At 34.7% G+C, this 27905-nt stretch overlaps 1 protein-coding gene across 1 annotated transcript in view; it reads left to right on the top strand.

Moving 5' to 3' along the window:
* The window catches only part of yl (Putative vitellogenin receptor yl), a 66017-nt gene that overhangs the window by 12602 nt on the left and 25510 nt on the right, over nt 1-27905 (top strand). The window contains exons 5-19 of the mRNA XM_085940069.1: nt 388-534; nt 2411-2653; nt 6628-6725; nt 7556-7657; nt 7929-8116; nt 9890-10091; nt 11576-11726; nt 14330-14485; nt 15509-15652; nt 16131-16271; nt 17379-17509; nt 18645-18893; nt 19900-20093; nt 20923-21029; nt 25469-25506. Coding sequence (XP_085796195.1) covers nt 388-534; nt 2411-2653; nt 6628-6725; nt 7556-7657; nt 7929-8116; nt 9890-10091; nt 11576-11726; nt 14330-14485; nt 15509-15652; nt 16131-16271; nt 17379-17509; nt 18645-18893; nt 19900-20093; nt 20923-21029; nt 25469-25506 — 2291 coding nt within the window. The remainder of the gene's footprint in view (nt 1-387; nt 535-2410; nt 2654-6627; nt 6726-7555; nt 7658-7928; nt 8117-9889; nt 10092-11575; nt 11727-14329; nt 14486-15508; nt 15653-16130; nt 16272-17378; nt 17510-18644; nt 18894-19899; nt 20094-20922; nt 21030-25468; nt 25507-27905) is intronic.

Below are 27905 nucleotides of genomic sequence, written 5' to 3'. Positions count from 1 at the left end.
TATTTTTAAAATAAGTAAAACAAAATTCTGTACTTACATAATATGAGTGGTTCACAAGCTTAGTGAACCAAGTCCATTCTGGTTATTTTTGAGTAAGCTAGGTTCAAACATAATATTTGAGTATTTCTAATTCTGTAAGGGTATAATTACAATTCTAAAGTGTTAGTTTGAATACTTTTAATTTATAATGTAATACTCAAATACTATGTTTGAACGTAGCTTACTCAAAAAAAACCAGAATGGACTTGGTTCACTATGCTTGTGAAACATTCATATGACTGTCCAAGTCGGCACTTCTTTTACGGTTTCACGTCATTTACCTCCTTCCAACACTCACTCTTCACACCTGACTGTATTATATTCACCAGTGAATGATTTTTTTTTCAGCACAAAATATAGTCGATTTGCATTGTGATATCAATGCTGGCTTATATGCTTGCAAAGACAACTCCACATGTCTGAAAGCGGAACACGTTTGTGATTTTTGGAGAGACTGCAGAGATGGTTCTGATGAGGGGGGAGATTGTACTAACCGTAAGAAAGCAACTATTCTAATATATATCACCAGTGACGGGGCAGTGAAGATAAATAACACGTCCAAATGTCACTAACAGAAATCTGTAACAGAAGTACAAGCTGCGCTGTGCAGACTGCGCACCAGCATACACTTAACCTATACAGCTATTTGGGGCTTATACCCAATTAAAGTAGAGTTAACAAAAGAACTTTGTTTCCAAACCATTATAATGGAGTTCTACCACGTAAACGCCAGTTCGATTAATTAATATGATTATTATTTTTTTGGAATTGTGGTACCTGGAAATATTTATTAATTTATATATTTTGCTGCACGCCGAAATTTATTCCAAAATAGTCTTCTTCTGTAGAAATTAGTTCAATGATTTTTTTAAGTTCCCGCAGTCCTGTCATATTAAGTGAAAACAACCCCTTATTGGAAATAATTCTGCTATAGAGGAGACTTTATCAGACCAATCCTGGTATCCTAAATAATTTGAATGTACATGCGCCTCTCAATTACCTACGTGGTCGCAGCTCAGCCATGATTTATTCTGGATCCGAACCGTTTCCTCGTGTCAAGCCTATCAGGCACCATTAGCGAAGGGCGCAAAACTAGTCAATGCGCTCCCCAAAGACGTAGATATTTTCGGTGACACGCTATGTATTTTGTATTCTAAATTTTATTTTTCTGCATAAAATTGTACTTATGTTTTTATTATTATTATTATTATTATTATTATTATATATTCTATTCTTCTCTCTTGTGAGTGTAATATTATATAATGTTCATGTTGTGAATGTCTTTTATTTAGATTTGTTATATCCACAATGTTTTGTTTTCTTAAATAAATAAATAAATAGATTAATAATAATAAAGAATTCCAGCTGAATCTATTGTCTACAGTAATTTGTTAGAGATAATGTCCACATTACAAATAAGGCGGCAAATAGCTGACCTTATGGTTACGTTTACAACCGTAAATTCGATTTGTAAACGGCTCTGAACTGTTGATTATGACCCAGTTTCGTGTCATATAAAAAATTGCGACCCTTGTCACATTGATTTTTTTAAAGCCTACTTCTTTTTCTCATTTTTCAATACTGAGGATTCATTCTCTTTCTTATATTACTTCTGTTGACATGTTCAATACCTCCATTTAGGTAGTAATCAAGCATAGCAATAAATGGTTTTTTTCTGGTATCTACTTACTCAACTTCTTTTCATAATTTGACATACTGCTTATGTTTTTTTCTTCTTTTTACAACGTTTTTATTAGCTCGTATTCTTATTTGTCCGGTGGTTGTTTACCCGATACAAATCTTGCAATCGATTTTTCACTAACTTCCTGACTAGCTAGACATTTGAAACTTTTAGAATATATCAGAACACGATGCCAATGTATTCTTTTAATACTTTTAGCCATCTGTAAGTAGAATTGAATTCATTTTCAGTTAAATTCTGTTTTTTATGAAAAGTTATTTCGGAAGAAATCCGTGATCCAATCCACTATTATTGGTTGCTAAGTGGGTGGTCCTAGCAACTAAATTATTAATATATACGTGCGTTACTATGAAAATCAAAATGACATTTCAGTATTCTATATTTGTTTGTTTGTTTTTTATTTACTTCATATCAAGTACAAGTTTGAGCATATTGAGCATAATAATTGAACAGAAAATTTAAAAACATTGTATATAAAAAGTTCTTTTTATCTTGTAATTATTTATTTAAAATTTAACCATAACTTATTGTATTCGGTTGTCGTTCTATAAATTGTACCCTATTGTAATATTTTATTATTATTATTCTGTATGGTCTATTTTACTGCCGTTAATAAATAAGTAAATAAATAAAAAAATAATAATCAATAACGAATCTGTTTCGTTGCAGCCAGTAAGAATTGTGTTAAAGCAAACTGCAGTCACTCTTGCATGAATACGCCGGACGGTGCAAAATGCGTCTGTCCCACGGGCCACGAGAAGGTTGGAGAGGAAACATGCGTAGACATCGATGAGTGCACGTTGTTACATGCAACCTGCTCACAGAAATGTGTCAACCTTCCGGGGTCTTACAAGTGCGAATGCCAACAAGGATATGAGCTTATGCCCAACAATAGAACCTGCAGAGCAACAGGTAACTGTAACAAGAACCTAATTTATTATCTTCACGGAGATCTTATATCAATATTGGAGTCGTAGTGGTGTGCAGTCCATAGATAATGTAGGACAGTAAAATATAGACGTTGATACCGCCTAAACCATGGCATCCTCAGAGGATCCAAGGCCATGAGGCCTGAATCATCATTGGGCTGATTCATGCAAACATGAAGAGATCGACTGCGAGGCAAATTTCTAGCCCGTAAGCAAATAGTAATTATTAATATCATTTTTTTAATATTATTACCTACATTTCATCCAATTTTGACCAATATTGGAAGCAAAGTTCCCAGCCATACAATGTACCTAGCACCTAGAATATCTGATTTGAGATTACTTTGAAAAATATGTACTTGTACCTAGTTCAAATATTTCAAAATATGTAGCTAACAAGCAAAGAAATGCAGAAGGTAATAATAATTCCAAGAAATTCACAGCCCCTTTCCAAAGCATGTACCTAGAAAAGGTCTGAAATATGAGACCTGAGGTACCTACTTACAAGCCAGGTACATATGCCAGAGGCTGTTTTTGTCATTTTTCAGAGATAGAATAATTGTGAATTGTTTGTTGGGTATTATTACTACCTACTCTGCCCTACCAGCCCCTATTAGGGTCATTCGGTTTTCGGACTCTCGAGGAGCGTGACGTCGGCTGTGGCGCCGCGCTCGCCGGCGTCACCGCCATTTACTTTTTTTTTTAAATATTTTTTAAAATATTAGAAGAAGCAGACGATACCACCGTGACTTGACGATGACATTACATCATCAGGGGGGTCCAGAGTTCTCATCCATCACCCCCCCCCCCTTTCGGAGGTGACAACGTTGACTTGTGAAAACTTCTGATGTGAAAAAATTGAAATTTTACTGGAGAAACATAAAACTGCTCTATAAGCACAAACATGTAGACTTGCAATTTTTTTTGTAAAACTTTGTAAAATAACTTAATTTATCTAAAATCAAAATAGTAAGTAGTAAACGATTCATCATTACTCACCATTAAGTGTTTGTAATAGTTCGGATGTGTTATTACTATGTAAATTTTAGGTACCGTACCAACACATGAATTACGTCAGTGCATTAAAAGTCATTAACACGTCAGACGCATAGGTAGTTAGCAATATAGGCACCAGTATTGCACTGGTCGCTACAAAGGTAAAAAATAGACAGTTATTTTTTTCAACGTGATATAGATTGTAAAATCAATTTTTCACAAATCATCACCCCCTCTCCCTATCAGAGCATGATGTCATAAATGGATGATACCTTATAACTAGGGAGCGGATTTGTATGCAACAAAAAACATGCAGCTAAAAATTGACTTGTTTTGTTGGAAAAAATTGTAAAAACCCATTTTACCCATTATTACTGACAAAAAATCGAATAACTAGTTAATAAATTTTATGTCATCGATATGAAAATTACATTTAAATCAAACTAATTTAGAATTTATCGAGTTTTTAATTCCGAAATTTCACGCATATAAATACATTATTCATTTAAAATTGAATCCCCTAATATCTTATATAATAATATAATATATAAAATACCTTTTCAAAATGCTTAATATCTTTTTACGTTTTCTCCAAATAGCTGAAGCATAAAAGCCATCTTATTCTATTTCTTGGGGTTCCTGGTCATTTCATTAGTGGGGTTGCAATATCCACCCTATGTCCCACATTTTTAAATATACATAATTTGAAAATATCTCATACAAATACCCACTAGAAAAAATCTTCTTTCGAAACCCGGTGGGACTTGAACCTGTAACCAGTGGATTCACGCTCATGTACGTTTCCAATTAAGATACTGGCATCCTACTTAATTACGACGAATTTAACTAGTAAATTGATACACCCCTGTTACAGGCGGGCTTCTCCCGGTGTAAAATAATCATTTTGTAGCTTAAGTCGAAACGTAACCCTGACCTCTAGAAACGGCTTCATAAAACATCTAATCTGATTCCTTGCTCAACCACGTAAGTATTTTTTATTCATATGTAAAGGCCTTCGTCCGGTGTGTGAAAATCGCATATTGGGCGGAGGTGTAATTAAGATAAATTTAATTTAATTTAAAAAGTATAAATGATGATGGATGAAAGCGATAATTTTAAGACTAAATATAAGTATTTAAATATAATAAATTTTGCCGCGCATTGTGCGTGAAATCCTCGCGCGCCGGCGCCAGGGTCAGGCTCGTGATTCGCCGAATCAAAGATCATGCGATAAAATTTGGCCAATCACGAGAGTCGTTTTTGCTGGACGGCGTCGGTACGCGAAATTTAAAAAAAAAATAAAAAAGTTAGTAAGCGTCCCCTTTCCGACATATACGGACCTGCGTAACTAATTGTAAAAAACATGTAAAGAAAATGTAAAATATAAGGAATACCAAGTTACACGAGACAGACGTGGTTTTATTTAATTCCACCCTCAAATATATCGTACTTTTTTTTTTTTGTGAATCCGGGGTTCGATGGACACCTGAGCTAGCCGCTGGAACCCCGGGGATCTCAAGTTCTTACATGAAATTCTTATCAAATTGTGTTAATAATTATGTTTGTGAATAAAAGAAAAATATTTTATTAAACTAGCGATTTAATGAAATAATGGGTAATGAGCTCATTAATATTGATCTCATATTTAATTTTAATTTACCCAGTTAGCTTTACAAGCTTTTAGTTTCACCACCTTATACTTCCAGGTATATTAAAACATTTTTTTACTTAGTCACACTATGCCACATAAGCATCTGCGAGCATCAACCGAGCCGAGTAAAATAATAACATGGCACTTGTCATGAAGAGCTTTTTTTTCTCATGTTCATCAAAATAGTGGTTCATCACAAACTTGTTTGAGGTTGACGTCCACGTGTTTGTGGCACTGTCAACACTTACAAATCGCCTCGAATTCCTTGCTCGCGTCAACTTTGCTGATACATACTGGAAAATAATATGAACGCGGCGATGTCTGTAGGTACGCCCCGAGTCCAAACACACTTCAAAAAATAACATTTGAAATTTCAATACCATGGAATTAAATTCGTAACCCATGACTTCTTAAGCGTGTACAAAAATATTTAATGAAAACGTAAAACATAAAATTGTACATAATAGTCATAAAAAAAGCTTTCATTAAGTTAAGGGGGTACATGCTCAGCGTAGGTCAAAATGGAGCTTTTGTTCTATTTTCAAAGCATTATCCTGGACATACCTTAAACCTTGTAGATAATCAATTTATATAATTTTGTAGCCTTATTATCCTTTATATTTATTTTAAACATTTGATGACTGCATAAAGTATTTTTATTACATAAAATAGTACTCTTTTAAACCTCTCGCTCTTTCAAATAGTTTTTTCACAAGTACCTACAAATAATTAAATAATAAATGTAATGTAAATCAAACATAACTTAAAAAACAAAAACGACACACTTAACTACTGGCATTAAATTTTTACGCTTAAGGGATCTGTCAGTATTTTGCTCATATGCGGAAAACGACCTCTCAACGTCCACAAGGTCATTGGGCAAACTTTAAATGCCCGAGTTGACTTCACTTTTTCTGATAAATCCACAGCTCGGAGATGGCATTTAAAATGCAAGTGCAACTAAACTATCTACCTTCCTAACTTAGTTATATTTCTATAAAATAATTTAAAAAAACTAAAATTATAAAGTCAAAAGCTCTAAAATATGCATTTATTTATGAAATATGCACTAATGTCTCAAATATGCTCTAACGTCTCAAATATGCATTTATATGCACAATAAAATTTTATTTTTGAATTATGTGTCTTTCAAAACAGATTTCTGTGCAACTCTCATAGTTGTGCATACACTCTAACAAAACATGCACTAGCATATAAATCCGGGCCCTACTTATAACATATTCTAGTATGTATCTCATTTGATCTTTCCACTGCATAACGTTACTTGATTCTTGTGAATTTATGTTTAGGGGGAGACGCTATAATGGTTTTCAGTGCAAAGCATGAGATTCGAGCCTTAAACATCAACACGAATGATTATCACACAGTCGCTAAAAACGTCAATCAGGTTTGTATATCATCTTCGCTTTATTTTCTAACAGCGGTTGAATAACACTGGTATTGGAATATCGTTGCGGTAATTTGAGTTGACAGTTTTTTTTTTTAAATGACTATATTTTGTCTATGGAAATAATCAAATACTTCGAAATCAGAGATAGAAACTTTAGTTTTATAGATATATTAGCTCTCTGGTATATTTTTTATTTAGTACCGGACAGTATCAAAACCATCGTGTCCGGAAACCTGTACGTATGCAGATCACCGCATCACACTTTGCCGTGAAATGATGAATCGGAAATATATGGCCGTATATTAAGGACCGTTCAACCTCTTTGGGTCGTGTAGTACTGACATAAAATTCAAGTCTAAATAAAATACGGTTCTTGTCGGTTTAGACTTGAATCCGCATTTAGACCAAGCGAGCGAATGTTTGATCTTCCCCCACTCCAGCGAAATTCTCTTGACTCTCATTTGAATTCTTGAATTTCACTGGAGTGGGGGAAGAACAAACATTCGCTCGCTTGCTCTAAATTCGGCTTCACAGGAAGCCAGCAGCAAACAAATTTTGAAAATAGCCGATATATTTGATTATTTGTTGGGTTAGGTTAGGTTTTCATTTTTGAATTCATGAATTTTGCCAAAATCAGCTATGAAAATAAAATTGAATTAATGTTCATATTGAATCTAATAAATTTGGAGACCGTATAATGTACGGTCATCTCTTTCCAATAAGAAAGCTCACAACGAATTGTGCCACAGTGAAATGTTTTACGTCCAATTTACATATAACTGAAAACCATACGTGTACAATCATATTGTATATTAAAAATATTTCAGGCAATCGGAGTAGCTTACGATGGGAAACATGTCTACTGGACGGAGGTTTCGCATGGTGCAGAATCCATCATCAGATCAGAGCTGTACGGATCATCCAAACAGGTACCTAAGTAAATTAATTAATAAATAAAAAAAGTTTGTGAACCCCTGATCTAAATATTCTGAACAATAACAATTGGTTGTATAAAAAACTTTTTACACTGAACTCAATGAGTTTTTAGCTCAGTGCAGCCCTAGCACATAAATCTCAAAAAGTTTGACTTTTTCATATATTTAGGCTTTATTTGATAGAATGTTTTCTTCAATATCTTTAGGTATTACTGTATAGGTATTTTGTTAATAAAACTTAAAAAAGTGTCATTTGATATTGCAGGTGATTGTGAAGAACGGTTTAGGAACTGCTGAAGACGTAGCCATAGACTGGTTCACAGGAAACTTGTACTTCACGGACAGTGAGTTACAACACATTGCTGTCTGCTCAAACGACGGACTGCACTGCTCTATCATCATCAGTCGACAGATTGATAAGCCAAGGGCCATAGCTCTCCATCCACATAATGGGTATGCTATGTAAACATTTCTAAGAGCTGTAATTAGACAGCATGAGATCGAGGGAAACTCCCTCAACTTATATAATATGAAGGGTTTTAAAATTGAGAAATTTGTATTGAGATATCAAATTGAAATCACTTATACTATCAGTGTTGCATATATTTTGTGTTTTTAAACCCAGGGTTGGCAACCCTGTTATCAATCAGCTTATATAATATTGAGCAGAGTAATTTTATCTATCGATGGCCTAATGTCAATGTCCCGTAAGTGACTTTTTACAAATTGTGCAGGAAGCTAAAAAAACTAAATATTTAATATCCCGTATCTGACTGTTAATAGTTCACACATGTTGTAACTACATAGCATTCCAATAACCCGTAACGTAAAAAGTATTAAAGCTAAGCACATAACACCTAATATAATGATAACATCCAATAAAATGTGACATATATATAAAGATAAACATCCAAATTTGTTGTACTATTACTTACTCTTTTACCTCTTAAATAATAATTCGAAAGTGATATTTTGAAGCTGAATTTAACACATGTCATGCAACACGCTTGACAGCTTAGAGGCAAGATGGGCTATTACATGTTTATTTCAGCAATGTTCAGATCATTTTTGTTACAATAACTACAGATATGGGAATTTCGCAGTCGATGGGCAGTATTTTTGTTGTTTTTAGTAAATCAAAAAGTCATTTTCGTCATATAGGTCAGATACGGGGTATTGGCATCATGGCCCCCATAAAGGGGGGGGGGTTAACAGGGCTCTAGCCTGGGGGCCCGGGGTCTGGGAGGGCCCGGCGTGGCGTGTCGTAATAAGTAATGAGATAAACACACATTTGCTCCAATGGTAAAAAAAGTCGTCTGCAGCGCTATTTTACTTTAAGTAGGTATATTAACAATTTAAAATGTGTGGTTATGTGGTGCAAATTTTGATTATTGTGTGTCGATATTCTAAAACTCCATAATTCAAATGGGTTTATTCAAGAATACAAAAAATCAATTAAAATACACAGAATACCTTTAAATTTACCTGAAACACCATTTGGAAACCGTTTCTGTAGAGCGTCACACTACCTTTAACCCTAGTGATATGTAGGGGGGGCTGCCAAAGATCCTGGCCTAGGGGCCCGTTTCAGTATGTGGGGGCCATGATTGGCATTAAGCCATCGTAGTAAGATATATTAGCCGCAATAACAAATTGCCCAAACTTTCCCTTTTAATATTAAAGAAAGCCATATATCGTCGGTGTTTTGTAAAAAGGGCGAATCAACCATTTTGGCGAAATCGAGATTTTAATGAAAATAGAATATGTACCCTACTAGCTTTGTTGTGTAAAAACGGCGAATTTTTATCTCCACAGGAAAGTACTTAAAAACGATAATCGACTAAAATTAAATTAATTAAAATTACGAAATAAAAAGCAAATGTGACATATTAGGCCTTTTAAAATATTATATAATAATACCTATTATATTGACAGTATTCTTTCTAAGCTTTATTATAAACTTGTTAAATATTTATAATCATCTACAGGTAAAAAACAAATAAATGTCAAAAGTTAAAAACCCTCCTCCTGTAAAGTAGCATTTTGGTTAATTCGCCCTTTTTACAAAACACCGACGATATAAACCATACTGTGGAAGTGCCTAATTCGAATTCTGCAAAAGCAAACTTGTGTAGTAACAAGGTTTTTAGTTTCTCTTTATAAATGTTTCATTTCCTGTATTGTACTTACACCGAGAATAAATCAGAGGTTATTATTCCATTGTAGGCAAATGTACTGGACAGATTGGGGGAACAAGCCGCAGATAGCCCGAGCAAATATGGACGGGTCTGAAGATATGTCATTCATTTACCATGACATGGGTTGGCCAAATGGACTGACCATCGATTACCCCAACGACAGATTGTATTGGGTGGATGGAAGATCGTCCACGATAGAAACAGTCAAGCTGGACGGAACAGACCGAAAGGTATGGCTGTAATATAAATATTATGAATACGTCCACTGAGCCACGTATTTCCAAATACCTACCGATAAGTCCACAATATATTTGTTGTAAATGATGTTTTTGTATTTCAAAAATAAATGTTTGATTTCGACGTTAGTTTCTTTTTTCATTAATTATTGGATTTTTAAATTAGTAAAATATGAACATTTTTATTAGCCGATAAATTACAATAAATAATATGGTGGTGGTTGTTGGAGATAATTTAATTGGCTTATTGAATAAGATACTGGCTTGTAAAATTAATGCACGCCACACAATTAGTGTCGCCATGGTGAATAAATCTCAGAACACAAGCATGAAACTTGCTACAAATGAATCTGCAATGTAAAATGTATTGCATTTGGTCAATAATATTGTTTTTTAGCTTCACTTTCATATTATAGCTCCACAAAACAAAGTCTTTTCTTCAACATCTTTGGGAAGAACTTTGAGGCATTTATTTACAAAAACTGACAAGTCCACAATAATGGTTAAAATCTAACAAAAATATTATGTATCTATATGCACCTTCTAATAATGTAATAATCTATAACTTCCGAAACCTGCCAAAAGTATACAAAAAAATGTTTAAAAACATAATTACTACCTACCTACTTGACTAATGTGCGTGGGGTTACTGCCAAAAGTTAGTAAGTCTCAAAATCATGTTATGTGGGTCTATTCTATACTTATCGACCGCTAAAGTGATAAAGTGATAAATATTATCAAACTCAGGGTAGGTTTGTTTCAAAGTATTAGCACTTATTGTAACAATTACAATATATTGGTTGTAATTGTTGCAATAAGTGCTATGTTTTAACAGCACTTCTCTTGGCTGTGATAATATTTAGAGCGAGATAGACAGTTTTGACTGTTTAGACGGTTAACTTATTGTAACAATTATAATACCTCAATACAAATATGTAATAAATACTATCACTTTAGCGGCCGATAGTCGCCTTGTGTATAGAATAGATCCGATGGAGTATTTGCAATTTGAAAGTTTGACCTGCCTTATAAAATCAGGTATAATGCTAATTTCTTTTTGCTTTTTGTGCAAGCTTTATGGCCTTGAATTTTTTTTCTAGCATACACATTTTTATATATAGAAACAAACCGTTGTTAACTCTAAATACCTACATAATCGACTTGGCAGCATTCAATTTTATTTTGGTTATGTATTATTGCAATAATGGGTTTATCACCTAATAAAAATGGGCATATTGTTATAATTTATTTAAACTACAAAAGACACTGTTGTTAAAACCTACCATTTTTGCTTGGAACTCAAAAACGTTGTTTGAATTATGGACTTATCTGTATTTGGAAATAGACACTACATATAATATATTCAAGTAGCCCATACCCGGACCCTGAAGGGTTTCTTTCAAGGTCTTTGGAAAAAACCATTTTAATCCTGCAAAGTAGCTGTTCTTAATTTTGTACTTTACTTATGTTATACATAGATGATTTTGGATGGCATGAGTCATCCATATTGGATCTCGATCTTCGAAGACAATCTTTACTGGACCGATTGGCAAGACGACACGCTTGATGTATGCAACAAGTTCAATGGGAAAAATAGACACACATTGCTCAGAGTTAATAACACATACGGTAAAGTATTTCTAATAATATCTGATTCTTATTAGTTTATAATAATTATGCTTGGTAAATCAATGGGAATCAAACTCTGAATGCTGGTATGCGAAACCATTGCTTTGAGCGTTGTAGTCATCAGTGGCGAAGGGTGAAGGTAAGCTGTTAAGATTCGCCATAAATGGTGCACACTAAACTTTGTCAGTCATCCGTACATATTTGTTTTCATTGAAATAAGACTACGGTTTACAGATGGTGCTGACTAGTTTCTAAAATTTTTGGCATCTCTCGTGGTGCAGTGCGTAAGGCGCTGGCCTTCCATCCTGTAGTTCTGGGTTCGATTCCCGGTGACGACAAAATATATTTACATAATCTAACATGTAAATTCCTCGAGCCTGGGAGTTTTACCAAAATTATTGGGCTTCACGGCCAGTTGTGGTGTTTAATAATAACAAAAATCAATTTAACCCTGCGAAAACCAAGCCATAATACACAATAGTCAAAAAATACTCGTCTATCTATGAAATATCCAAAATTATGCAATTAAATCATGCATAACTTAAAATATTTTATAGATAGAATAATATTTTTTATCTATGATTATTTGGCTTAGGCAGGGCTTAATGAATTTAAAAAAATGAATCAACAATGTTTGTAATATTCCAATGAAACAAATAAGTATGAATGAAAAATTGTGCACAAATTTTGTCATATCGCCCAAAATATACCAAAACTATCATAGTTTGGTTTAGGCAGGGTTTAATTGATTTTTGAAAACATTAACCAATACCATCTGTAAACTGTAGTCTTAGTTCAATAAAAACAAATACGTATGACTGACAAAGTGTAATGTGCACTATTTATGGTTGATCTTAACAGCCTACCTCCACCATTCGCTACTGGTAGTCATTGTCTAATACTGACATTCGTCGCTGTAGGATTCGTTTGTCGAATAGACCAAATGTCAAATGTTCAGGAGACAAAAAACCAATTTTATTATTCTATATTTAAATACATGGAGGTATTTAAATTGTTGTTTTACAGCATATGAATGCTGTTTTCATTACAAAGCAATTTAAAGAAAAGGGTGGTTCTGGTCCATTTGGATTAGAGGTGGGAAAAGTGGTCGATTTTGAAGACTAAATATACTTACCAGTATTAAACAGTACTAAATATACTTACCAGTATTAAACTTGTTCCAAAATACTTACTAGTATTTGAAATATCGGCTATAATAGAATCGTTAAAAATACATCCGCTTTTCGAAAAGTCCCATTTTCGAGACAGGTACAGCTGAAACTATGGCACTAGTCACTCCTGTTTCAGTAGAAAATACTGAAGCATTAAAAGCACTGGTTTCATTTATCTGTAAAGCATTTTCATTTACAGGTGGAGCTATATTTTGCCTGGCAAATACAATATGAATAGTTGGGTGCTTACGCTGTAAAAGTTTCTTCAAATTTGACATTGACTTGATGAATTTTTTATTTTACAAACATTACAGATGGCATAATTTGTAACTATTTCTTTGGAACGATTCCACACGAAACTTAACCTTTTAGTAGCCATTTTTACACAAATTGTTTATTAAGTATAATATAATTATTATCCATTTATACAATCACGCATACAATTTGAATTCAGTTTATGTTTATAAGTTCCAATTATAACACTAAAAAATAACACTAAAAAATCGAGAAACTCGACGTGACAATACCAGATAAACGCGTAGTCAGTTAGTGTTATCAGAACTTCGCTATTCCGGGACTTGCGACTGACGTCAACTCGATGTAAATGTCATACTCAACTGAACCCAAAACTAATTCCGTAGTATTACTAAACATACGCGAGTCGCGACGTCCGAGGTGATGATTTCATACGTAGCAAGACTACGAACTAGCTAGCGGACGGCGAGATCTCATACCATGCGTCGAACTCCGGGACTCGATAAAGTCTCATACTCAACTGAAACTAAAACTCTTAAAACTAAAACTAAGGCGAACTCAAATAGTATTACTATAAAACGAACATGTGACCATTTCTGTCCTTCACTATATCAACTTTACAACAGAGGAGAAAGGGAAAACAATGACAGTTGAGTATAATATCACGGCTAGACATACGTGTATCATGATATCTCGCTCGCGTGCATTTAATATCAATAGCGTTGAAAGTCAACCAGCATCACGGAATGGCGAGTCACGGCGATGATATCATCGAATGCGTACGAATTCGAACATCTAATACGTTTCAAGTTTCTTGAAACAAGTTTATTGGGCCACATATGGGTAGTTTCATCCGAAACTTAAGTACACAAACTGGTGACAGTATTTCCTACTCACCTCTAATTTGGATACAAAAAAATTATTCTGCTTTAAAAGGTCGATTTCGACAAAAACGGATATTCAACAAACCAATCCTATAGTGGCGATATGTTGCAGTTTCCACGATTCTTGAAACCCAGTATATTCAATTTTGAATAAAAAATCATTATATAAATTGAATATGATTCCTGAAATCAATTTTAAGTGTTCAGATTCTGTATCATCAGATTTACATATTATCAAACATCACACTTGCGGGTCACGATATTGTTTCTACAATATTTGAATCTGTTTCAGGCATTCACATTTATCATCCGAGTATGGCCACGTTTAAGAGACATGCTTGCCAACACAATCTGTGCAGCCATCTTTGTTTGCTGAAAGGAAGCAATTCATTCTCGTGCGCTTGTCCTGAGGGGAAAATACTCGCTGATGATCACGCCAGCTGTTTAGGTAATTTAAATTATAGAACAAGGTAACACCTGTAGTTTCAGTGGTCACCATTCTCAGTAATGAGTATAAGGATATGAAGACTTACATTTTTTACATTATAGTAATAGCTGTGTTCAACCAAATTGTATGGTATATTGATATAATTGAGGTGGTAAGTATTGAATACAAGTACCTAACATAATAATATGTACGTGCAAAACAGGATTCAAACACTAACTGTTTTGTATTAAAAATTAAACATTACAAACAATGTGTTCCTAACATTGGATTATGTGTTATAAATGTATGGATATAATGTTATTCAACGTACTTTATTTGAATTTTTTGGTTTGGTTTATCTTCCTTCAAACAATAAAAAGTTTGATTACAATCGAACTTGGTTATTACGAGGAAGATGGGACCGACTGAATTTGCTTGTTATAAACATTACTCGTTATATGACATTTATCGTGCCATGTTCTATTTAAGCATAGAACATAAAAAATCTGAAAACCATCATAAATATCCCCGAAACAAGCATGGCATTCATAAACTACAAAAGAAGTTGTTTATTGTAATGAAGTACTGAGCCGCCGGCGCTAGTAGGTACCTACTGATTTCACAAACCTTGGATTTTTTACATGCAATACAATTTTTCAATGTTGTCGGTGAAAATACCAATTAGGTACTTAGACACTTAACTAGTGTCATAAACATAATCCGATCCCGGTGGCATCAGTCTGGTCAACTGCCTGGTCGGATTTTATTGCTTAGGGTCGAAAATGTTGTTTTTAAATGATCGACACATTAACAGTTTTGCTCGGTATACCTGAGAAGTAGCTCGTAATAAAAGTAAATAAATGTATGGAGAAAATCATAAACTAAAATGTCAACGAATATTTCCTCATTACATCCGAGATCTCGCTATTTCCGTGATCGTAATAACCAAGTTCGACTGTAAATATAAATATCGATTGTGGATTGAGGTAGGGAACCATTAATGTGGGGGACCCTTGTGTATTTAATCGAACAATATATTTTCAGATACAAGGGAGAGGCAGTTGTTAATAGTTGGTGCAGGCAATCAGCTGATGCTGGTGGAGCACCAGTATCTGGGGCGTCACGACATCACCAAGTTTGAATTAGACATTCACAATATTGATGCTTTGGCTTACGACAATCTATTGAGTAAGATTATATTATCAACTATAATTATTATTGTACCACAGTGAAAATATCAAATACGCAAATATCATTTCTTCAGTATTTACATTGGTACAGTCGTATAAAGCTCAAACTATTGAACCTGATTTTTAATATTGTGGTACTATAATGACCTGAACACATTAGCATCACGTCACATGCTGTTACACTTAGATAAAGATAGAAACATTGTGATAAAGATAGTTATTCAGTATCTCTATCACAACATTATCATATCTCAGTATGACAGCACGCGATGTGATGGTAATGTGTTCGAGCCATAAGATTCAATACTGTTACCAATATAAATATAACAATTTATTTATTATTTGTTGTTTTATTATTCTTTTTTTATGTTGCAAAACCTAAACTATTACCCTAATCTGGGTGGCAGCCCAGCAAAATGAAGAAACTTCCCCCCTAAAGCATTTCTATTATTAAACTATTATTGAAATCTTTCCAGACCGTATCCTTGTGTATGACAGTTTCTCGAGCAGTATTCACTCCTTCAAAGGATTACTCGACTCTTCAGATGAAACACGATTCCTAGCGACTGAGATATTGATCGATGGAGGTCTTGAATCGATTGAAAGTATGGATTTTGGTAAGTTATGTATTTGGTAATTAGTTAGGTACAATACGAGGGTTGTCCGTAAAATAAGGTCTCCAAGGCGTTGAAGTCACGAGGAATACTTTAACAGATCCGGCAATACTGGCGTGTAGTTTGATTCCCCACCTACAAATCCCCACCTCTCCGAGCTTTCTATGACACTTAGTCTTGGTTTGGTAGCTGTTCATGATGGAGCTTCTACTCGCCGCTACCGCCAGGTGTGAGTTACGTTCTGTTATTCGTTTTTTTAGTGCTAAGGACACTACGCCTATAGGATGTGTATGGATACGTGGCTATGGATGTGGACACCGAGGATATGGACCGTAGATATGGACAACAGTGTATGGACATAAAAAACGTGCAAAAATTGTGCAGAGAGTTTAAAATGGACGTACAAACGTCCATGATGAACAGCGTACCGGACGGCCATCAGTTTCGGACGAAATGATTGCAAAAGTGGAGAGGGTGTTGCTTGAAGATCGACGGATGACGATTTAGGACCTGTGCAAATTTATCCCTGATGTCAGTAAGACTACTATTGACAAGATTTTGACAGAACATTTGCATTATCACAAGGTTTGTGCAAGGTGGATCCCCAAAATGCTCACCGAAGATCTCCAACGGCAACGAGTTGAAGTGGCCCGCGAATTTCTTGAATGCTACACAGAAGAGGGCGAGGAATTCTTGGATTCAATTGTCACTGGCATCACCAAGTGATTATCATCTCTTTCCTGCATTGAGGTCACACCGACGACGCGGGTATACGAAAAATGCTACACCGCATGCAAAAATGCATCGATCGCAACGAGGATTATGTAGAAAAATAGTAGAAAGTCCAGGCTTTCCAACAATGTATAATTCATTGCAAATAAACGTGTTTTTCTATGTGAAAAAAAATTGGAGACCTTATTTTACGGACAAGCCTAGTATTTTAATATAATAATTATCCATTTTTACAGTATTTGCTGACATCTTTGGAACATTTTGGTGTGGTTGAAGTAGGTCAATCCTGACTTTCTCTGATAACCCTATCCACCTGTTCCTATATATATTGGTACTCCGAGTATACAATGATAATATATTATGTGTTTCCTGTTACAGATTACATAACCAATACGCTTTATTGGTGCGATTCGTTCCGTGGTACGGTTGAAGTGTTGTCAATGGGCACCATGGAGAGAGCAGTCATTGTGACCCAAAAGAATGGAGATGCACCCATCGACCTCGCTCTTGTATACAAATATGGGTCAGTATAATTAGATGGAATTTTGATAAAACAACGTGGTTTTTGATAATGACACTTTTAAATCAGGACAAGGGAGATAAGTCGAAAATTGAAAAATTGAATTGAATATGCTAAAATTAAATTAATCAAAATGCACATAATATCCCTTCACTGCATGATTTTTTGTATTTGAAAATTTTTATTTTTCTTGGTGTCAAAATGCTTTGTAAATGAAGAAAAAAAATTATTTTTTTTTCTTTCAAAAATTCCATTTAATTTTTTATGTTACTGCGTGGTGTCCCAGATTAATGACATTAGGAAATCTTACATTTCAGTAAGTATGACAAAATACAAGACCAAATGATAACAATTATAAAAAACTAGGTGGTTGTGACTGGTCCTCCGCCGTCTTAAGCTGTCAGTCGCCATTTTGGAATTCAGCTATCTTTTTGTCATCGAATTATAGTACGCGGTCCAAGAAATGATAGTATTTCGGCAAAAATTATAGGACGTGTTGAGAATGTAAGTTTTTTGTTTGTCACATAAACATAACGGAGAATTTGAGAAATTCCGATGCCCTGCTTTATTTAAATACCTCTTACGACCGAAAAATGCTTATTGGCGAATTCAATTAATTCCATTTTTCCATTTAACCTAACCTAACCTAACCCAATCTAACCCAACCCAACCTAATCTAACCGGCGAATTCAATTAATTCAATTTTTCAAAATTGTGGAATTTTTGACGTACTATACTTTTTAATAATACGCGGACCAAAATGTACTATAATTATAGTTCGGTTGGCAACACTGCGCTCACTGACTGATGGCAGCGAACGACGGCAGAGAATCAGTAAAAAGACCCAAAAACTAATATATGCACAATTTATTTGATGTGTAGATATTTTTATTCAACCAATTTCAATCTTCTGTATATTTTTTTTTATTTATTTACAAATGCGGATTTTGGCATACGTATTGATACCAGCCTTTCTCCGTCGAGGAGAATGGTGAAGGCCGTATCACTAGCAGGCCAGAAGCGGGGTGGAATGAGAGAAACGCACATGTATGCTGTTGAGGCTGGTGTTTATTATATTGTCGCAGTTAGTGTTATTTGCAGGGTATTGTCGTTGGTGGTTGTAGACGCGGTTTTTGCTGGCTATTGGCTTCACTGCTGAAGGCTGCTTTTCTCGGCTGAGGGCTGAAGATGCTTATGCTTGGGGTCTGAGGCAAGAGAGTCAGGGCTTGCGGCTTGCCGATGCCGTCTTTTGGCTGGGCTGGAGGTGCTTGTCGCTCGGCGTCCGACTCCGAGGCGAGAGAGAGGTCCTGGCTGTTCGGCGTCCAATTGAAGAGAGAGATTTTGCGGTCGATGCTATTCGTTCGGCGTCAGAGGCAAGAGAGCGAGATTTTTCGCGCGCGTCCAACTGTCAGATCTCGGCGGCGTGGCGCTCTTGGTCGTAAACTTCTCTGTTTTACCGACGGATTCTAGTGGCGGCGCGAGCGGCCTGACTGGCAGACTGCGTTTGCGTTTTGGCGGGAGCGTAGACGAATTCGAATTTTTAGGAGGTGGGCTCTGCTCGGCCGAGCGTTGCGAGGACCGCGAAGAGTGGACGTAGGCTGTGGGGTATGGGAAAGTTGATGGTTCGGTCCGTCTCTTGAGGTGGTCTCCTGTGGGAGACTTCCATCCGGTATCAATACGAATTCGTCAACTGTCAAAGCATAAATCCATAAACTAATATACTATATAGAAATGCATAGACTATAATGCAGAAATGCGTTATTTCTTGAAATGTCAAAAACAAAATCGGAAAAGTAGGATGTTTATGGTAAAACAGTTTTCTAGGCATCGAAAAAGGATACTATTTGATAATTTATACAGATGGCATTGGCTATATCGAAATAGTTTGAAATGTCGCAAATGTGCGACACTATGCAGTGAAGGGATATGCTTAAATGAAAAAAAAAAAACAAGTCAATTCAATGACGCATAATTAGTCAAATTCACACTTACAAAGTTCCTGAAAAGAAGTTATTTTAGATATATCTCCCTTTTCCTTTCATTAATTAAACCATTTTATATTCAAGACACAGTATTTTAATTGAAAATACATAATTTGGAAAACCCACTGAAAAATATATATTCAACTGGGTTAGATTTGAAGACACTTATTAATTTGATTTGAATTACAAAGTTGGTAGCCATTTTATCATAGAATTTGTAACAATTCAGACAGTTATTAGTTAGGTAGTTATTAGTTATTAGAAACAAGCGATCGCCTACGATTTTGTCCGTGTGATGTATAGAATGAAGAAATAGACCGATTTGATTTGAATATAATAAATTCTATCCACCTTATTATTTTTCAAGTCAATGAGATTGACAATGGTTGGATTTAAGCGCATGCCCCTCCTGGAGCCATGCAGGACTTCCGTGGAACACGTGATAGTCTGTCTGTTCGTTGCGACCAGCTGCACCATCGATGATGAGTTTAAGGCCAATTACCTGACCATTACGGTGGCCTACGAGTCTATACTCATCTCTCGCACTGACACGATAGAAGAAGAAGAAGATAAACGAAAACTGGCTTCAAAGTCTTAATCTATGGCAACTAGCTTTCGCATTTCTATCCTATTAATCTGTTCTGTGATTACAACGATTGGTAATGTTGTGAGAAAAAGAGAAATGAAAGTAAGAAAGGGACAGCTGATAAACTTTCCAATTTACAATTGAGTGGGGCTTTTTAAAGGGACAATCGTGAAGAGTGGGGAGCAATTAGGATTTTAAATATTGTTAATTAATGTCTTAGTGCTGTTAATATTTTTTATTAATTCATTAGAATTTAAAAATTGTCATTTTTAATGAAGTTATTATTTTTGATGAGACGTCCATTTGGGTTTGAGGAAATTGAGTCGCTTAGAATCATAACTCACATATTCCAAAAATCAAGTTTTGAGATAATCGCTAAAAACCAACAGAGCACTATTTTTTTGTAATTAAAAGAACAGTATTGAACTCCCTAGAATATTAATGAGTGAGAGAGTCGAATAATTTTTTTTTTTAAATATATATACCTAATACTCCTAACGTTGCAGACATACAGCATACTATGAGAAATAGAGCTCCCCGATTGGTTAGGAAGGCGTTGGTGACAAAACTCTTTTCTTTGAAATATACGACATATTACACCAACAATGAACTTTGTCAACGATTTTCACATGGTTTAAATTGACTTTTAATACTCAACTATTTTTCGGTATATAGATTAATTCATTTAGAATTACTTGGCATATTTAACTAAAAAACGACAAAATTGCAATGTGAGTTATGATTCTAAGCGACTCAATTGTTCTTTACGAAACATGTATCGTAAAATACTTTTATAATCTAAGTACATATTAATAAAGTATATTACGTTTGCAGGTACATGTTTGTGGCGTTCAGAAGAATCAACGGAGATATATACATTGCTATGATGAGTATGGACGGCAAAGGAACAATGAAAATTGTTATCGAACATGGATATAGCGGTAAACATTTCTCATCAATGATTTGAATGATTTTTAATGACTCAAGTTGATTAGTTCAGTGTTCCATACCCGCCGCCTGGTGAACATTGGAAATTTCGCTGACCATATCAACCAGAAATAAAAACTAATATAGATAGAATTTTATTTATTAAATCTTATCGTATGAAATTTAAAAAAAATCGTTAGTGCGAGATCTGCTGCTGTTTCATTGTAAGCTTTCTAGCGATATTGTCGGTTGTATGCATGGTGAAAGCTTTCGCGGACTGGATTAGTCGACTATCTCTAATCAGACTAGAAATCTGGTATAAAGAAGTTTCCGTATTTTGGAAGTTTTTTCAAAAGGAATGAAGTAAAGAGATTTTCTGGAGGTTATTGACATTTTGTTAACTTTCCCATTACGATGCTAATAAATTCCGTCCGTTCCGGTGATGTCATCTTGGGTTACCGTATGAGATTGACAATATTATAGGAGGTAAAAGGAAAATACCTAATTTCGCAACATAAATAAGTTTAATAAGGTTTCATCATCATTATTGTTATTTTATTGATCTATCAAATGATGAAAAATGTAACCAAACTTAATTACAATCATACAAGACATATTTCTATACATTATTACTGCCAACAAGTCGTAATAATATCTTGATCTCTTGCCTAATTTTCATATATTTTTTTCACAATTAAATATATCGCTCTTTGTCGCATATAGGTACTATTAAATCTATCTCTTTTGTTTGTAATGAAATGCGACATTCTGTATGCAACGTGCATTTATAATTAATGCCAGATAAATGAAATTTTATAGATATCCATCAATTTGGTATATGTGTTTACTGGATAACGCTGTCGATTTAAAAAAAAATAACATTTGAATTCGATGTAATATTGATCATTTTAGGAATAGCGAAAATATGAAGATGACAGAGTGCATATGAAGCGCCTAGTTTTAAAACCCCCTAAAACGGTTTTAGGTAGTTTTGAGAAAAATGAGAAAAACTCATATCTATTAAATCTGTGAACTTTATGTATTTATTATTTAATTTGTTCATTCTAAACAGTATTTTGGCTTATCCATTTTAGGGCTATTTGAAAAGCACACCCAACCATTTTAGCGGGTTTTGAAATTTACCCTAATTTTTGATCATACCTATTGACGGTTTTTGGCAATTTTTTAAAGTTCAATCTTTGGCCATCATAATATTATAGGTAACAAAAATATCCGTCTAAATCAGGGATAGCCAACCTTTTTATACATACTGCCCACTTTTGTATCTTTGTTAGTACCTAGTAACATTTTCTAACCGCCCACCGGTTCCATAGTAATGGTGATTTATAAAGTAGGGAAGTAACTTTACTTTATAAAATTTATAAAGCAGAGTTACAGCAAGTTAAAGCATATAATAATAATTACTTACCAAATACTTTATGTCAGACTTTCGCTAAGTTTGGCAGAATAAATCTTTATAAAACAGCTTACTGTAGTTAAATCTATCTTTTTATTTATACTTTGCATACATAGAAGCATGAAGTCTGATGAAATTACATTTAATTAATTAAATTATTCCCTGAGGCTGATGCTGCGAAACCAAATATTGGATATCTGGCTCAATTTTTGTGAGGAACAAACGGAGGTCTCCTCTTTCGAAAATATTGCCTTACCGCCCACCATGAAAGCTAGAATGCCCACTACTGGGCGGTAGGGGCCAGGTTGACAACCCCTGATCTAAATACATAATATCTAACTCAAAATTGCTCAAAAACCGTTTTAGGGGAATTTGAAACTGGGCGCTTCATATTAGCTGAAATATTTGCAGTTTAAAAGGACGGGTAAGCTCATGTGACATTACAGTAACATTTATATTGTCTGAGTGACAGACATTCTTGGAGGCGTTGTGTCATACCCATATGCTCTGAGGAGAGTATATGGTCGAAGAAGAGAAGAACATACAACAATTATCGGGAGAACATTACTGGGTGGAATGTAAAACTTATATATTATTATGTCAATCAATTTTATAAGAAATTTTATGAGACTGTAATTTTTTAACTCCAGGACCGATTGTACATTTGCACTACGATCCTGTCTACGACCAAATCTTTGTTACGGATTCCGGCACCGGGAAAATCGAAAAATTCAGCATCGATGGTAAATATTCTTTTAAATTTATACCGACTCCATTTCAAGTTATGGTGTGTTGTATACATAGAGGTATTTAATAAAAATAAGGGCAAGGAATCGGCTTTCTCATACAACTGAATGAAGCAGGCTAACAATAGGCGACAACTTACGAGAAATAGCGACGCGATAAAAAAAATGCAGGGCATCACGAGGATTTACTTTGGCCTTTTAAAAGTCATTATAACGTACCCATATAATATACACCCACGGTGGTCGCGCGGCTTAAGCGTTTTACTATCACGCCGTGGGTCCCAGGTTCGAATCCTGGGTCTGGCAACTACACAAATTGTTTTTCAATTTGTGTCTGTCAGGGTATGGACCTAATAGGTTGAGCAAGTCGCTGACATCCATTTCTCGTAAAAAAAAACAAACCTCTACTCTGTGGAGGCCCATATGATCCTATTAGGATCGGACATGGTCTAAAGAAAAAAAAGAAAGAAAAATAATATAATAATGTTAACGTGGAAGTGTTGCCGCAACTTGATTACCAGCCTGCCTCACCATACTTTTATATAACCTGCCTGCTTCAACATACTTTCATTATAACCTGCCGCCGCCCCTAGGTTGTATAGTATGAATATACATTACACACGATCCCTTGCAGACTATTATTTCAAACTAGGTGGAAACAGGTGCGCACACAAATGGGGGGGGTCTTCGGGTTCAAACCTCCCCTGGACCAAAAATGCAAATTATTGTATTGAGGTGAATAGAATATTACATCTTTTTCCTGACTGAGGATCGTTACAAAAATGATTTTTCCATCGAACAGTCGTCTTAACGGGTTGACCCCTCTCCTCTTGTAATTCTACGACACACAAGGAATGTGTCATGAATTGGCGAAACCATCTGAGGCATACAATGTTTGCTTTAATATTATGACAAAAGACAAGACATTGCCGACAATATAAATGGACACTAATAATCCTAATAATTATTACCATTTATTAGGCGACACGCATTCGATAATCACTTGTGGATGCAACATGTTGCAATCAGTGGCGGCCGGTGATTTTTTGAATTGTAATTTTTGAGGGTGCGCTGGCAACTTACCTTACTTTTATTTTATTTTTGATTTGACAAAACGTTATTGACATTTGGGAAATTACCTGTATATTTTATATTTTTAATAAAACATGTCGCGAGTTGCAAAGCAAAGTGTTTAGGTATGAGGAATGTACCCTGAAAATGAGGGGGGGATCCGTGAAAAGCTATGAGTAGTAGGCAGGGTAAATTTAAACCTCACCCCCTCCCGGAGCCTTAAAAATCAGTGCATATTCTTTCAAATGAACCCCCCCCCAAACTACTTTTCCTTGTGCCTGAGTGAAAAGCCCATTCAAGAATGTTCAAAAACAATCAATAGGTACTAATAATAAAATTGGGATGTCTATCTATCTGTTTGTTTGGTTATAACTCAAAAACTACATGACCAATATTTATAAAACTTGCAGAGCTTTTACACTACATTCTTGGTAGGTAGGTATCTGTTTAAGAGCATACTTCAGTGAAACGGCAAATAATTTTCAACAGTAGGTGGGACGAAATTTTTCACTCGTCGCCAATCGGAGACCGACAGTAGAGGTGTAAGCACGTCGATTTGTTTTGTCATGGCGTCGGATGAAAATATTCTTAAATCGTGTAAAGATGACTAAAAAACTTTACGTATGTACTTAAAAAAGAAAACATGTCAATGAATATAATATTATTATTAGTAATATAACAATAAACATAACATTAAATGGACGCATGTTGGATTTTTATGACAAATTATATTTCATTCGGCATGCGTCATTTGCACAATCCGCGCATCGCCTAACCATGATCTTTTTAGACCATGCCTCAACTGAAGTATAGCCTTAATTGACGTAGTAAACCTTCATCTCTATTCTCAATATTTCAAAAAAATATGTTGACCAATTGTGTTCGTGTATTTTGTAATTTGTGATTTATTTATTCAGCGTTTAATTCAATTTTCAGTAATTTTTAGTCCCCTTAGCTCCCACAGTTTTGGACCCCTTTAGCCCATTTAAATAGTTACCATCTTTTGCCTTTTATGTTAATTTTGTAGATTTTCCTCAGGAAATAATGACTATTGACATATATGACTATTGACATATAATGACTATATGACATATATGACTATTGACATATAATGACTATTGACATATATTGACTAATAAATAGTGACTTATTGACATACCTACAAAAATTTTATTATTATGACAATATATTGATTTAAAAAAAACGTTTTCTATTTTAGGAACAGGCAGATTCGGTTTCCAAGAAGTGAACAACCCTGTAAGTGTTACGACCCTGGGCCGAGAATTATTCTGGACAACTGCATCTTCAAAGCGACTATATTGGACTTCTACAACCATTGATAGCGGAATCAAGAAGATCAAAATCGGTAAAGCATTATACCTCACTATCTTTTTGTGCCAAGCATTTTATTGCTCAGATATTAGACTTTACTTTTACGTTCTTCCCGGATCTGTTCAGATGTTACGGTATTAAAACTTGTGTGTATAGTTACTATGCTTATATTTTTTATGTCTGATCCTAATCATACGGGCCTCCAGGTAGTGGAGGTTTGTATTAACAGATTTTGTTTTTACGAGAAATAGAATATGTTAGCCACTTGATCAACCTATTAGGTCCATACTCTGACTCACACAAAAATTAAAAAATAATATGTGTACTTGCCAGACCCAGGATTCGAATCTGGGACCCACGACATTATAGGCCGATGCTTAAGCCGCACGGCCATCGTGGGTGTCAACTTATACGTGTTATAAATGTTCCGACGTATACGTGGTATAAATGAAAACTCTGTCATTTTTGCTAGTTATTCATTCTATTCAATTCTTTTTAACACTACAACATTCCAGGAGATCCAATGACAGTAGTGTATTGAAACAGTAATGTGGTACTAAAATGAAAAAATCAAATACCTAAGCTTTGAGTAAATCACATTATGTAATATATTGTGACCTCATCGTGAATCAAACCCGGAGCCCCTGGAAGAAAGGCCAGCGATGTCACGATGGGAATATATTAATTTATTTAAAACAACCGACCGAGGCTAGTGTAGTGAGTGTAAAGTAGAGAACTATGGCCGGCCTAACATGCACGGATTTGTAGAGCGTGTAAACGCGGTTGTGGCATACATCCGGTTAAAAAAATAAAAACAAATTATTTGGACGCCATCTTTGACAAGGGTTTTGATAAATTTGACAATGTGGACAACACCTGGGATGTCTCTGGGATGTGGATATTAACTGAATACGTGTATTAATTAAGGCTCTAAGTACCAAAAAGTAGTATTGCCTGTAGTTACAAAATACCGAGTCATTGCAGTAAAATTTCATGACGCAGACGTTTTGAAAAATGTGGTTTTACAGTGTGAAGAAATCACGGCAGCTTCTATAATTTTAGGTATTAAGAACTCGCAAGTGTCAACACACCATCGTCAGCCATTTTATACTGAATGAGGTTGACCACTGTAGTGCTATTTACACCATTATAAATAAAACAGGCCAACGGATTTACAACGTCGACAGGTTTAAATATTTTGCTGTATTTTTTTGACTTGCTTGAGGCACTTAGACCATAGTTGAAGTTATTGGCGTTAGTATGTAGAACACTTTTCTATAAAAATGTCAGTTTTTTTGTTTTTGGTACTTAGCGCCTTAATTAATACACGTATTCAACTGACGGTTAATATCCATGTCTCTGAAACATAGCACAATACTAGTGTCAACAGTGACCGTCTCTGATAATTTTGGTTATTTTTATAGAAGGCACTCCGGATTCTTCTCAAATGCATGTGGTGACTGTCATACCGAAGCCTACCATACTGAATCATCCATGTGCGGCAATCGATTCCACTTCAGTCTGTTCGCATATATGCATCCAGGTAAACTTCAACCTTAGTAAACTTTATTGTAATTTCAATTTATATATAAAATTTCCATTTGTATAAAAAGAGCTTTTATCAGTGGCGAAGGATGAAGGTAGGCTGTTAAGATCAGCCACAAATAGTGCACACTAAACTTTGTCAGTCGTACGTATTTGCTTTCATTGGAATAAGACTACAATTTACAGATGGTGTTGGTTAGTTTTTAAAATACAATGAAACCCTGCGAAAACCAAACCATAATAGATAATAATCAAAAAATACTCGTCTATTTAAGAAATATCTAAAATTATGCAATTCAATCATACATAACTTTGGATATTTAATAGATAGAATAATATTTTTTATCTATTATAGTTTGGTTTAGGCAGAGCTTAGTGAATTTAAAAAAATGAACCAACAATATGTGTATTCTTAATCTAACGAAAATAAATAAGTATGAATGAAAAAGTATGAACAATTTGGTCGTATCGCCCAAAGTATACCAAAACTATTATGGTTTGGTTTAGGCAGGGTTTAATTGATTTTTAAAAAACTAACCAACACCATCTGTTAATTGTAATGTTAGTTCAATAAAAACAAATATGTATGACTAACAAAGTTTAATGTGGACTTTTAATGTCGGATCTTAACAGCCTACCTTCACCCCTCGCTACTGGCTTTTATAGTACATAATTATTGTACATTTTACGAGTATGTAAAAATTATAGTATTTTTGTCATATTTGGCATACAATTATAAAACAACTTTCTCTTTTATATTTTTTAAATTATAGTACAAT

Source organism: Rhyacophila brunnea, unplaced genomic scaffold, assembly GCF_057557595.1.
Source record: "Rhyacophila brunnea isolate RB1 unplaced genomic scaffold, BYU_Rbru_1.0 scaffold_12, whole genome shotgun sequence".
NCBI classification, from domain to species: Eukaryota; Metazoa; Arthropoda; class Insecta; order Trichoptera; family Rhyacophilidae; genus Rhyacophila; species Rhyacophila brunnea.
Note: the sequence above shows the minus strand (reverse complement) of the source record. Positions and strands in the feature narration are given on the sequence as shown.